Consider the following 14498-nt stretch of genomic DNA (forward strand, 5'->3'; position numbering starts at 1 on the left):
GATCTAAGGATAAAGCATGTTGTATGTTTTACAGATTTTAAAGCCCTCTGAGGCAAATGTGTAATTTGTGAATTTGGGCTGTATGAATGAAACTGACTTGACTTGTACAGGATTAGCACATCTGGCAGGCAATTTGACAGAAAAACACATCAAATTAAGCCTGTATTTAATATGCAGGTACATTGCAGACATCTGTATCAAAAGCATCTTGCTTCCAGTCGCTCCATTTCAAACACCCATAAAAAAGGTCAATTTAGCTGGACATACAGTTTGAAGTTCTAGTGAATATTCTGAGTGACCAGAAAAATGGAAACCTACGTGCACTGTCATGCAATTGAAGACAAACCGTACGGTAAACAGTGCTACTTTTTTGTTACTTCTTAAATTGTTCATAGTATTTTTTTTTATTTTTTTTTTGTACCTCTATACAGGGAAAAATAAAGTGTGATGTTAAACTGGGGGAAAAAAACCCACCAAAAAGACGATTCAGCATAATTCAGTCAAGTACAACACCAATATAAAGCATAGTCCATATAAAACTGAAGTAGTAGTAGTAGTAAACAAAAACTGAACACTTTTAATGAGGTATTTATCAAAGGGCTGTTGCATTGCAAAATAGGTACAAGTTCCTGTTTCTGGCTACTCAGTGTGTGTACCTTTTGAAATGCTCACAGTAACCTCTATTCTGCGCATAAAACTAGATCTCTACTTTGATTCTGTGTATTCGTGAATCTCGTTGATCGGTCTAACCAGTGATTGCCCTTTTGTTCATTCATCCTCTCCAGAGAACAATAAAGATGCCCATTACCAGAAGGTGAAAGTAAAGGCAGAGCCTATGGAGGTGGACCCGCCACCTGCAGAACTCACCCCACCTGCCTCTCACCTGCTGGCCTTCAGCACTTTAGGGGCGAGTGAGAAGAGTGAGCCAATGAGTAACCTCCCTGAGACGTTGGCCCGCCCCCAGAAAGATCTCTTCTCCCAGGACATATCAGTCAAAATGGCCTCTGAACTACTTTTCAAATTGTCAGGTATGTCCCTACAAGAACCATATCGGTGTTAGGCATACACTATTCTCTGAGGAACAGTAGGTCCACCACACACACACACACACACACACACACACACACACACACACACACACACACACACACACACACACATTCATGCAAAGCAACATGTCATCTTTCTCCTTGAACACTACATAGTAAACCTTGGACAGTTTCTGATACTCGATTATTAAACCTACATGCTTCCATTTCCATCCTCTGGTGGCTCTGTAGTAAAGCCAAGGATATATGACGAGTAATGACATCCTGCGTTTTACCTGTATGGCCATGGAATTGACATTGAGGCAGCAGACAGCTGTTTGTATTGCTAGATTAAGACAGAGCTTTGGGGTGTATCCATCGGCCCTGAGAGAAAATGTGCAGATATGTGTGTGTATATGAACAAGTGTGTGAGGGGTCAGACTTGGAGTCCTGGGCTGCGACCCCAGCTCTATCCCGCCTCTGATTGCTTCGCTTAAATGCCATATAGAGAAACAAGCTCGTGTAAAATCTCCTTTTTTCACTTCTTGCTCTTGCACATATTCACAAATTCACACGTTGACAGTCTTTCTTTCCCACACACTCTTACACACTCGCACAAGGCCCCTTGGGGAGTGGTGTCTGCACAAATGCCCCCTCTTCCCTCCTCCCTCTCCTCTTTTCTCTCATTCTCTCTCCCTCTCTCTCTCCCTTGACTCATTTTCAGACATGCCGGCTCAAGCACACTTGGCTGCACACGCTCTCCCCCTGCACTTCCCCTCCCTCCTCCCTTTACATTTCTCCCGTGCGGCATCTCCATGGCAACGTGGAAAGAGACCTCTATCCTTGCCGGGCAGTGTGACGGTGTGGGGTGTTTAGGGTGGGGGGTGCAGTGGTGGGTTGTAGCAGGGGGCAGAGGATAAGAAGGGTAGAGAGGGCAGCGGGGATATACAGTGTGCCCACCCAAGGAGGCCAGGGCATCGCTAGCCTGGCAACAGCGACAACCGCCCCCTTAAAGCTGGGTTTGAATGTGAGGGGGACTGGAAGAGAGTGGGCTGCTGTCACACAATGAGCAATCAATATGAATTACCCAGAGCAGTAGGACCTCAGAGACACATCAGTAGCAAGGTCGCTCTGAACACTGAGATGGTTGCAGCTTTGAAATTCACTTCATTACATCGCCTTGAAACTCACACAGAGCTCCATTCTCAGGCATTTTGTATAGTGCTCTTTACGACTGAATACTGAAATCCAGTGTTCTGTACAAACATCAGCTGGCCAAGTAGTAGTAGTAGCTGATTTTACAGTACCCATTTTACTTTCCACTTAGAAACCTCTTAAAATCCTTTTTTATTGAGGACTCAGCCACTCTGTGAGCAGCCAGAAATTGCTGCTATGTTATAGTATGCTGTTTGTGTTGAACTTCAGCTATACTGGAGCTCAGGTAACTTACTTGGGGTAAGCACCTGGGATGTCCTGTAATACAGAGGTGGACTTTGGGGTTCTCCCTTTTCCATTTACATAATGTGGCATTACAGGATCATAAAGCCTTGGCTTAATGCGTGGTTGTGACCCTAAAACAGGAGTGATCTCAGGTGCTAGGAGGACAGGTGTGAACATTGCCCATAGTGTAAGGTGGCGAGAACCTCAAAGGCATCAAGGCTTCTGGAAAACACAAGCAACCATTGTCACTTTAGATACTTTATATTCATGTTTTTATATTAATATTTATTTGCTGGATTTAGTCGTAGCATTTTATGGTGGATGCACCCTGCCTAACCTGAAACCCAGAGTGCGTCCGCTAACATCCGAAGAAATTATTACATTTTTATGAAACATTATTAGGCCTGTCAAGCATCAGGATCCGTGTGATTCAGCTCAGCAGGTCATTGATTGATCACATTGTACGTTCACTTCCAAGTAATTAATCTGAGCAGAATGTTGCAATGTCTGGAAAAAACAAAACCCTCTGCATTTTTACAAGTTGGGAAAAGTAGCAATAAACAGCCCAGCCAGTCACAATCAGAAAAGAACTCTGCACTGAAGGTGAGACGCCAGACAGAAATGAGATTAATAATCATCACATGTGCACACGTTTTGTATTTATTCCTCCTAAAGCAGTGCCATGAAATGTTTGAATAGACACATTTATTTGCGATATATAGCTTTCAACACACTTTAACTGTGCATTCACTTAAAATAGTATTGACACACTGATCGCTGGTCTACTGGTTACACCTGTACAATGAAATCTTACCCAGTTAAATAGCCTTGCAATAAATCCTAACTTTTTCAAGTTTACAATATTTACTTTTTGCTGACATTGTGTCACAGATGTTAATACAACTCTGCAGCAGTTTCAGAGAGCATAGTCAGTGGTGGTGGTGTACTGGATTCCATAATATTGAAAGGTGTTTTTACCATTTTGTTTCCCCACTAACATAAAAGGACATGACCGTACACAAACGCACACGTGCCATCGGGGGAGTCAAATGCTGGTCTGGCCATCTATGCACATTGTTATGTTTTAAAAAAATGTTTTCATATAAGTGTTGCTGGGCTAACTTTCAGCCAACAGGTCGGGCAGACCCACTGAAGAGACTCCCACTACTCCAGATGGCCAGTGCGGCCCTGCTGGCATAGCAAACCTGTGCTTGACCAGCCGAGTTTAACTTAAAGGGATTCAGCAATCAGGCACATACATAGTCTTGGTATCTGTGTCAGACAGTGGCCTACACTACTGGTCTAAAAGTTTTAGAACACCCCAATTTTTCAGTTTTTATTGTATTTTCATCAGTTTAAGTCTGGAGAATAAACTTAAATGGTACAAAGGTCAGTGTTAAACTGCGAAGGTAAAAAAAAAAAAAAAGTTTAGATCAAAACCAAAAATCAAAAAAATTATTTGAATTTCATTGAAAACCGGCGTTTTTAAGGGAATGAGAAATTGGTTAACTTTCCTGCAAAAATTGACTAAATTAAGACTTGAACGTTAATGCAAATGATTCCTACAGGAGCCGCAACTTTTGTTGATTACTTACAAATCCTCTGTCTGTGCAAAGGCAGTGTTGGAAAAAACTCTGTTACTACAACCTCTGATGCATTATTAGGACAGTACTGCGCTGCAGGAAGTAGTGCTGTATATTGCTGTCAGAATGGTGAGAAAAAGGCAAGTAACAGAGGAAGACTGACTGGTTGATCAGGGGTTCATCCTACAGCAAGAAAATGACCCAAAACATTGGAAGAAAAGACCAGTACAGCAGCTCACCAGAGGGTGAAAGCAAAGCGAAATACAAGTGCAACAAATGCGTGGGAACTTCTGCAACAGTGTTGGGATGAACTTTCTGAACAATATTTGATTTCCATTGTAGAAAGAACACCACAAGTGTGTCTGGCTGCTGGATGAATCAAACATTTACATAAAATTTAGTTCAACAAGAAGATTCCATGATTCCTTGTTTGTTATAAAACACGGAAATGCTGAGACATTGAATCATGTAAATTTTTAAATAACAGCTGGAAAAATTAAGGTGCTCCAGAACTTTTTACTGGTAGTGTATATGCAGAGAAGTTTTAGGAAACTTAACCAACTGACACTGAACTTAAATTGGCAGCTGCTCACATCTAGATACCTGTTCTCACCAGCAGACTTAGGACTTCTTATAAATTGAGCATGAAAATTTATTCTTGAACTTGGAAATAGGTTGACAAAAGAAATCTTAACTGAAGGTCCTTTCTATAGCTTTTTCTTCAGCTCCCAAAAACATCTTACGGTCTTCAGTGAACAGAGGCTTCTCAGTTGTCATTGAGATGGCTGAGTTTTCATCATGTGACTTCAGTATTGTGATAATATGTGGCCATATATTAGGGGTAGGGGGGATTGTAAACCCTTGTCTCTGTTCAAATTGGTCTTCGGGGTTGGGCTTTGAAAAGATAATACAGTGAAAAAATAAATATATCAATTGTATCGCATTGCTTAGCTGATGAGGGTTTTCTTTTTTTTTTCTTTTTTTTTTCCAGAAAAAGTCAGCAAAGCCAACAACCACAAAGACAGTAATATGGTGGGAATAAACAGGTGAGTTAGTAAAACTCCATGTATTTGCTGTGTAGCTGTAAAATGTCTTTCTTCTCACTTTTATTGTCAATTTCATGATCAGTAACTATGTTTTTCAAATATAGCTTAAATATGTTTGATTTTGTGGTTATGTAAGTGTTAGTATAATTTATCGTGTCTGTGTTTCAGTCCATTCCTGGACGAGTGCTTTAGACAATCACCCTTTAAATCGCGCTCCAAGAGCTCTTCCCCCGCAGAGGCCAGCTCCTCTACCAGGGCACCATTCCATGGTAAGACACATGTAAAATGAACACACACACACACACACACACACACACACACACACACACACACACACACACACACACACACACACACACACACACACACACACACACACACACACACACACACACACACACACACACACACACACACACACAGAGAGAGAGAGAAGGGAAACATCAGAGTAGCAGCAGAGGTATATGGAGATATCAGTAACAGTTGCAGGCAGGCAAAAGATGGATGGGCATTATTTTGCTCATATTATGTTTCTTAGAGCTGCAAACAGTACTATGCAAAAGGTTTAGGCACTAAATCTCAAGTCAGGATGCTTTCAGCAATAATGCCATTAATATTTTTTTTTAATCAATTTACTACATACAAACTGCAGTAAACAGAAAAAATTTAAATCAAATCAATAGTTGCTGTGACCACCCTTTGCCTTTAAAACAACACCAGTTCTCCTTGGTACACAACAGTTTTTAAAGGTACTTGGCAGGTAGGTTGTTCGAAGCTTGGAGAACTTGTCTCAGTCTCTTCTGTCTCTTCATGTGTTCCGAAACAGACTCCGTGATGTTGAGATCAGGGCTCTGTGGCGGCCAGACCATCTATTGCAGGACTTCTTGTTCTTCTTGTCACTGAAGTTAGTTCTTTGACTATAGATGTTTATTTGGGCTCGTTGTCATGATGCAGAATAAATTTGGGACTAATCAGACGCCTTCCTGATGGTATTTTGTGATGGATAAGAACTGAAACATCTTAAGTGTGTAAAATTTGTGCACAGTACTGTACAACAATTTGGATATCTTTAAGTTCTGGACTATTGGTCAGACAAATTAAGTAAGTTGAAGACATGACCCTTGTGAATAGAATTTTTTCACTATTTTTTTTATAATTTCATAGGCAAGACAAGGCAAGTTTTTTTTATAGCACCTTTTAACCATCGAATTTAGCGTGCTTTATCTAAGATATAAAAGGCATTCGAGGTGCTATATGTAAATTTTGCTATCGCTACATAGCCAACGTTAGCATTAACAGCTGTTTACTTACCAGTCTAGAGGAAATGTTGTGAGTTTAGCATCAAACTTCATTCCTTTACCCACCAAGAGCTGCGTCAGTGGTGGAAAGCAACGTCAGTCTTAACTCTTGTTTTGCATCTATTTTCATCACTTCTTTTCTTCTACTGAAGTTAGCATGCTAACCAGGTAGCCCCAGCCCGCCCCATTTCATATTACCACTTTGCGATAGCAACTCACTTTAGCGTCCAGTCTGCCCTCAGTTCAGCCCGATAGGATGAAGAAGAAGCACAAGCGACCATCACCACTATTACCTGCTCCCGGCAAGAAACTACGTTCAGGGGCAAAGAAAACAGAGAAACACGAGGCAATATAAAAAGACACATTTCAAAATGATTTAATAGAGTAAAATAAGATACTGAATGATTGAGAAAATAATGGTCAGATTACTCATAACGAAATAAGCTTACAATTAGTTGACGCCCGCCGATGTTGTATTACCGTTCCAAAGAAAAAGAGACAAAAGTCATCTGCAGCGGACAAAACGAGGAAGTAATTAACAGACAAGTATCCAAGTCTTATCTGTTTTTGTCACTTTAGCTCGGAGAAATAAGTGATTATGAAGAGATACTCATTCACAAGCTCTGTAACCTGGAAAAAAACTCAGCATGTATCTACACATAATGACAACGTGGTATTTGAGTATATGCCCACAACTAACCACCTCCTATTTTACATGGTCTCACACTCCTCTTTGGTAAACCCCCTCTCCCCGTTTCATATTCAGAGCTCCATCAGGCCTTTCTGCACCCTCACGCATTTCCCCATCCTGAAGGCCTGTGCCCAGGGCATCCCCCTGTCTCCCTCTCCTCCCCTCTTCCCTGCCATCCCAGAACTTCGTCCGTGTTCCTTTGGCAATGAGAGATCTGGAGGTTAATTAGCTTGTGCCAGCTTTGACTGTCCCTCTGCCAGTTAATGAAAATCTGATTGGCTTCTGGGTGTCAAGAGTGTCCTGAAAGTTAATTCGCGCAGCCCACCTCCACTTTCCCTTGTATGTTTAAGCTTCAGATCCTGTCTCTGCTGCTTTCTCTTTTACTATTGTACTATTTTACTCTTTTCTCCCTTCATATGTGTCTGTCCACACCTGCTCTTTTTCTTCAGTGTGTCTCTGTTGTCTTTTTCTCCCCTTTTTTATCACCTCCACGTTCCAAATATTGGAAAGCATTTGTAGTTGCAGCAGACCTTCAATTAAACTGATTTTTTGTGCAATAGCCATCAAGCGGTTTAGCTAAATTTAATTGTGAATTCACGTCAGGACATACTGTATTATTTACTGGGTGTAAAATTATATGACTGCTAATGATTGTCTAGACTACTAGATTACTGCAGATATTTTGATGTATGTATATACCTTTTTATTTGCCGTCTTCTCCAGTCAGGGGTTAAGCACAATCCTTAATTTCTTGTGTGTCCCCCTCTCTCTCCAGCTCTAATAGCACTAATTAAAACATTAACCACTTCAAGGCCCACGCCACACCGTAACTGGCTTAATCAATGTGTTTTCCGTGTCATGGCCTCGAGTCCCTGCTCTCCGGGTTCTTGTCACCTTGTTTGACCGGGCCATCCCCTAGTCTCACTTATGTCAGTCAGGACACATTAATGCTTTTATGTGCTAAGCTTTACCTACAAGCCCCATAAGAAGGTCTTGGATTCTCAGAATAAGCCCACGCGCTAATAACAAGTTAGGAGGAAAACAGTGTCATAGTCAGATATCAGGCCACTGCCGCCACAGTGAGAGTCAGATTCCAGCTAATGCAAGAGGTCAGGAAGTTCATGACCTGCAGGTCGACCGAGGTCCCAGTAGCTCAAGTTTGTTGACGTGTCTCATGTTGTGACACCCCTTCCACCTGTTTGGAGCCACAAGCATACAAACTGCCTATGTTGACTACTTACTTACTTTACAGGCAAGTGCTGCTTTACACTGGCCTACTTTCATGCCTTTACCATCACACACATGCCCTCACTCACCCTTGTTACAGTGGTGAGTCACAGACCTGCAGCAGACAGGACTTGCATGGGAGCTGATTTGGTAGCAGCAGGATGGTTAAAACTAGGACTGCAACTAACAATTATTTCCAGTATCGATTGATCTGCCGAATTTATTTTTTTGTTATTAAGCGATTATTTACTTTTGCATAAAACATCAGAAAACAGCTATATATGATATGATTATATAACAGAGAGAATCGGGAAATTCTTAAATTGGAGAAGCCCCCACTAGGTAATGTTCAACAAATTTGCTTGAAAATCAGTTTAAATGACTAATTATTTAAATAATTTTCTGTGGTGCATCTCCTGAAAGTTGAGTTCTTAACAAAATATTATTTCAGTACTCCCGAGTTGATAGCTGGGTCATTCCCCTCAGAACATACGGTATTTAGTATTTCTTAGAAAATCTTTTCTTCTTTTCTTTTCTTTGATTAAATATAGAATTTTTTTTTTGGTACATACTTTGGCTAAATTATAAAATAAGATACCTACGGGTAGGTCACATGCATCCTGCCGTTGTTATGTGTCCCTCTTTCCCGGAATAAATAAAACATACTTTATATCTTTTATTATGAAGAATAATTTAAATGAATAAATAATTGTATTTTGTGCTTGAATCAAACTGAATGTGCTCTATTTTGCTTTGACAGTTCCAAAAATATCTGGGAGGGATGGTGTGACACAAATAAAAACAAATAAAGTTACACAACATAAATGAACTGATTTGCATGTTTGATGCATTCAATTTTTGACGGGATTAAATATCTGAAGCAGATTCAGAAAAAAAATGCTTCAGGGTTTGAGAGTCAGTGCAACAACAGTAAAATGTTTCACACCACCTTCCAGAGCCGGTGCATCTGTTCTTAAATGTTTGCCATAAAACCTGCCCCCAAATACCAGAAAACAGTCTTTGCTTTTCTTCATTGCGCCATTCCAGCCCCCACAAATACATCATCAGTCGGCTAGACTGTGTTTTGTAAGACAACTTAAAGTCAATGATTAAATGTGACTGCAAGAAGCTGCCTCAACCAGTTACTGGTTTTAATGTTGTGGCTATTTGGTGTAAACTCTATTATGTTGCTTAAAGAATCAGAACAGCAGCAGAGTTTTTCCATCCGTCATGAAGATTGAAAATAAAACACGGTGACTTACAGAGCCATTTTCCTGTTTTTTTTAACGCCTTGCATATACAGCACAGTACAAAGGTTATGGCCAGTATAGACAATAAGTAAAAATCCTGCCTCCGTAGCACAATGAAAAAAGTACTTAGTAATTTATTTCCTTGTGATTTAATCTGTGATCTGTTCATATCGTGACATTTAATTCAAAGCAGCCTCAATTCATCAGAGTCTATCAGAGCATCTGAAAATACTGTCACAAGCAGGCTTTTTATTTCTTTGACTATGGGGTGGCGAAGGAAAGGAGGCGACATACGACAAGGAGAACTACAGTGGTATACATATGTTACCATTTTTAGAGCAAAGGACTGGTGCTTGTTATTGACGTTAAGACTGCATTTCCACTGCAGACTAGACAAAAAGCAGTGGCCGCAGACAAGTTTCAGTCTTGTGGGTAAGCAAATTAGCCCACAGTGCATCAATTGTTTTGTTGTTTTTCTATAACTGAAGGGAATCAGACTTTCCTTGATTATTATGCATTGGAAAGTGTCATTTCAAAGTTAAGGAGAAGATTCAGGGTAATTTTTCAAAGACAGGATTGTACTATTCAGTTTTTTACAATACAGTATACTTACTTACAAAGACGGTGGCCTGCCATGACATAAAGTAGTGATACAAGCAAACACAATACTACGGTTTAGATTAATCATACGTAAATCTGCTTTTTTAACCAGTCATTTTAAAATGGACTGTAGGCTGGTTTGCCTCTTTCACCTTCTCATTGCATCTATATTTTGTGCCATCTCTTTTATTGTCATCTGTGGAAACAGCTAGCCTGGCTCTCTCCAAGGTTCACAAAAACACCTACCAACACCTTTAAATTCACTAAGTAACACATACAAAGTGTAAAAACAACCATTTGTGGTTATGCAGGGGACATATGCCACAATGTTTGTTTGCCAGATGTTGTCGCTTCCTGGTGTCTCCATTGGCCTGCTGTTTCCCTTTGTTTCTAGTCTTTGTGCTAATCCAGGCTAACTGCCTGCTTGCTATAGCTTCATATTTAATGGACAGATATTAGAGTGCGAATCTGCACATTTCCCACAATGTTTAATTAGTCTTTATATTCCTTTAAGGAAATATAAATGGAGAAAACAAGACATGTCCTGTATTGTGTCGTTCAAGCTGTTTTGCTGGTGATAAAACTCCATTAATGATGGATGAAATGGGGGCATCCTTGTGGCTTGGTGTTAAAGACGCATACCATATACTGTGATCCAGCTTTCCCCAGTTTGGTTCTGACCTTTGTTGCATTCATTCTCCTCCTCTGTCCCCTTGTTTTCCATCACCTCTTTAACTGTTTATTTAATAAGAGCAAAATGCCCAAACAGTACTTAAAAAAATGGATAAAAATAAACTTACAGAATAATTCAGAGAACATATCAATCAGTACACGAGCGCATAACCACAGCAGTGTGTTATGGTTTGGTAGTTACAGTTTCAACATCAATTCATATTGAACTTAAGTTACTTTGTTTGATTTATAGCAGCTTGACTTCACAGCCTTTGGTCCACCTGCAGATGCTTTTGTGGATAACTGTGTCAGCAGTGAATGATGAGTATGGTTTTCTGTGCCTGTGTGTGTGTGCGTGCATGCGTGTGCGCTTGTGCTTTCCAGACTCAGAAAAGGATGATGGGGAGCCAGGAAACGGGATTGCCCAGTGGAGACTAAATGAACAGCTCTTCCCCTGTCCAGTCTGTGGCAAGGTGTTTGGTAGACAACAGACTCTCTCTAGACATCTGTCTCTACACACAGGTAAATAAACACACCAGCACGGCACGCTACAATTGCATTTCTTTGTTAATGTATAAATGTTATCTGTTGTGTTAGTGCACGTGTGCTTGTGTTTGTGTTGCCCACAGTAAGTAAATAAGGTTGACTAGACTAGATTACCCTTCCTTTAAAGAGATTACTACCATGATTAGTCTCACTGGGAAAACTGCCCGTCTAATTACCCAGCTAGAAGGATGTTTCATGGAGTATCTACAAACACAAACACACACACACACACACACACACACACACACACACACACACCAGTAATTCTGACGCAGCTACGATTGGTTCCCTCTTTCATTTTCTCTCTCACACTCCTAGACATGGGAGACTTACTCAGGATGAAGCTGTTGACTCTCCTGTTTCCAAACTTGCCCCTTCTTTGCTCCCAATTCATCCACTGTACCCCATCACTGTCTTCCATAATCCCTCTCTCGGTCCTTATTAGGAAAGAAATTAATTTGCTTTAAGTAAAATTGTATTCATTAACAATGGAGTCGAAATTAATGCAACCTACTTGGGATAGCAGACCAAATCACTAAGTGCACAAATGGAGACTCGTGTATAAAATGCCCTCACACAATTGGACATGCTCTCATATTTTGCATGCTTACACTACACCACACACACACTCACACACACACAAACACACCATCTGAGAGTGTTGGCTGTGAACAGCTTGGCCACACCACAGAGAGCAGAAGCAGGGGCATATGTCAGTGTGATGGTCTTTTTGGTTTCCCCGGCGACATAAAGGTTGCCTGGCTCCATGTCCTTGGGGCAAGTGTGCGTGTGTGCGTGTGTGTGTGTGTGTGTGTGTGTGTGTGTGTTTGAGGGGGAGCTACAAGTAGAGAATTGTTATGCTGATTTGTTTGGCGATCAAAGGGAAGATTGTGCTTTTGCATTAGATTTTCCTTCTTTTATTTGACTTTATATTGCTCGAAAATGAGGAGAAATTATGTTACTACATGTTTCAAATTATTACCGTCTTCTGACATCCAGATGGCATCCAGAAAAGTTGATTTTGTCAGACAGTTCTTCCTCTTCCCAGGATCAGATTTACAGCTGGGGTCAGGCGAAGGTGAGGCAGGGTTAGGCGTTAAGTAATTAGGTTTAAGCTTGCTTTAAAGGCTCAGTGGCTTAGCACAACTTAATGAAATATCATCTGAGGTAATGTTTACAGTAACCCTGGGTCTTGTGTCTGTGTACTGTGTTGCAGAAGAGAGGAAGTACAAGTGTCACCTGTGTCCTTACGCAGCCAAGTGCAGGGCTAACCTCAATCAGCACCTGACCATCCACTCTGTCAAGCTGGTCAACACGGACGCTGAGCAGATCGTCAGTGCTGTTACAGCCGACTCTGCCGAGCGCAAGAACTGCCCCTACTACTACAGGTAGTAATAACAGACCAAAACACCACACTGACCTCGGTTTATGGTGTCTCAGGCCAGTACCGAAGAGCAGAAAAGAGCCTGATCGCAGCATTTTTGGTCGATCTTTATCTGCTGCTAAATGTCCAATTAAATCCTGATATATTTCTTGATTTATTTTTTCGACCACTGCTCTGATTTGTTAGTCTATTATCTAGTGCTATTTGGCCTTAAAGGAGTAGTTGTACATTTTGGGAAATGTGCTTATTTGTGTTCTTGCCTTGAGTTTGATGAGGAAATCAATATCACACTCATTATCTGTTTGTTAAATTTGAAGCTATAGTCAGGAGATGGTTATCTTAGCTTAGCATAACAATTGAAAGTGTGTGAAACCGCCTGGCTCAGTCCAGAGGTTAAAAAAAAAAGGAGAAAAAAAAGAAAAAAAAAAAATCTGCATACCAACACCCCTAAAGCAAAAAAAAAAAAAAAAAACTCGTTTTATCTTGTTTGATTAATCTCTACAAAAACCAGAGTCTAAAAATGTTAGTTTGATGTAACTACTGAACTACTTCTTGGTTGGGTTTAGTGACTTTTTGGAGTTTCCACTGTTTGCATGGAAACCTAACAGCGATGACCAGACTCCTTAGTGAATTTTGAATTTGGGACAGACCCAGGCTAGCTGTTTCCCCGCTAAGCTATGCTAACCGCTTCCTGGTTGTAGCTTCCTATTTACTTTACAGACATGAGAGTGGTATCGATCTTCTCATCTAACTGTCGGCAAGCAAATAAGCGAATTTCCCAAAAATGTCCTGCTATTGCTTTAATACTTTATGTGGCAAATGATTTGAAAAGAGTTCAATCTGACCGTTTCATTTCTGCACTGCACATTATTTTCAGTCATCTTTATCAAATCAAAAGAAATGTATCCACTCTGTACCATTTAACAATTAATGCAAACATAATGTGACACGAAAGCTGACTGTCCCCCTTCTCGTTCTTAGCATCTTCCTTCTTTTTCCTCTCTGTTCTCTGTCCAGCTGCCATGTGTGCGGTTTCCAGACGGAGCTGAATGCCCAGTTTGTCAGCCACATGTCGCTCCATGTGGACAAGGAGCAGTGGATGTTCTCGCTCTGCTGCAGCGTCTGTGACTACGTCTGCATGGAAGAGAATGACATGAAGAACCACATTAGTACTGGACATGCAGGTACAGATTCTTTGATATTGACTGGTGGTCCACTGGTTCTGAGTGACAGCATCAATAATCAATCAATCAATCCTCTTTGATATGTGTTGGGGTAGGGTTGAAACTAACATTAACAATTATACTGCATATTATTTTTATGTTAATCAGTTAGTTGTTTTGTCTATAAAATGCCAGGCAAAATGCCAGTCACAATTTCCTATAGCCCAAGGTGACATCTTCAGTTTGCTTATTTTTTGTCCAACCAACAGTCCAAAACTTAAACGTGAAATTTATTACTATTACATAACACAAAGCACCACATCCTACTGAGAAGCTGACACTAGAACATGTTCAACTTTCTTTACTTAAAAATGTCTTAAAGGATTAATGCATTATCAAAAAAGTTGCTGATTTGGATTTTTCTGTCAATTGACTAATCGATTAATCGACTACTCGTTTCAGCTCTAGTGTAATGTTCTTGTTTTTGGTGTTCTCGCAGGGTTCTCAAAGCAAAGTACATGATTCAATGCCTGGAAAAATGATTTATCGTGAGTTATTTTCAGGATTACT

The 14498-nt window shown here is 40.5% G+C and overlaps 1 protein-coding gene across 2 annotated transcripts in view; it reads left to right on the plus strand.

Annotated features, from left to right (window-relative positions):
• Positions 1 to 14498, plus strand: part of znf827 (zinc finger protein 827) — a 67125-nt gene that overhangs the window by 42204 nt on the left and 10423 nt on the right. For both annotated transcript variants that reach the window (XM_040144866.1, XM_040144867.1), the window contains exons 6-11: positions 786 to 1028; positions 5043 to 5097; positions 5266 to 5366; positions 11220 to 11357; positions 12598 to 12769; positions 13783 to 13949. In XM_040144866.1, coding sequence (XP_040000800.1) covers positions 786 to 1028; positions 5043 to 5097; positions 5266 to 5366; positions 11220 to 11357; positions 12598 to 12769; positions 13783 to 13949 — 876 coding nt within the window. The remainder of the gene's footprint in view (positions 1 to 785; positions 1029 to 5042; positions 5098 to 5265; positions 5367 to 11219; positions 11358 to 12597; positions 12770 to 13782; positions 13950 to 14498) is intronic.

Source organism: Xiphias gladius, chromosome 15 (genome assembly GCF_016859285.1).
Source record: "Xiphias gladius isolate SHS-SW01 ecotype Sanya breed wild chromosome 15, ASM1685928v1, whole genome shotgun sequence".
Lineage (NCBI taxonomy): Eukaryota > Metazoa > Chordata > Actinopteri > Istiophoriformes > Xiphiidae > Xiphias > Xiphias gladius.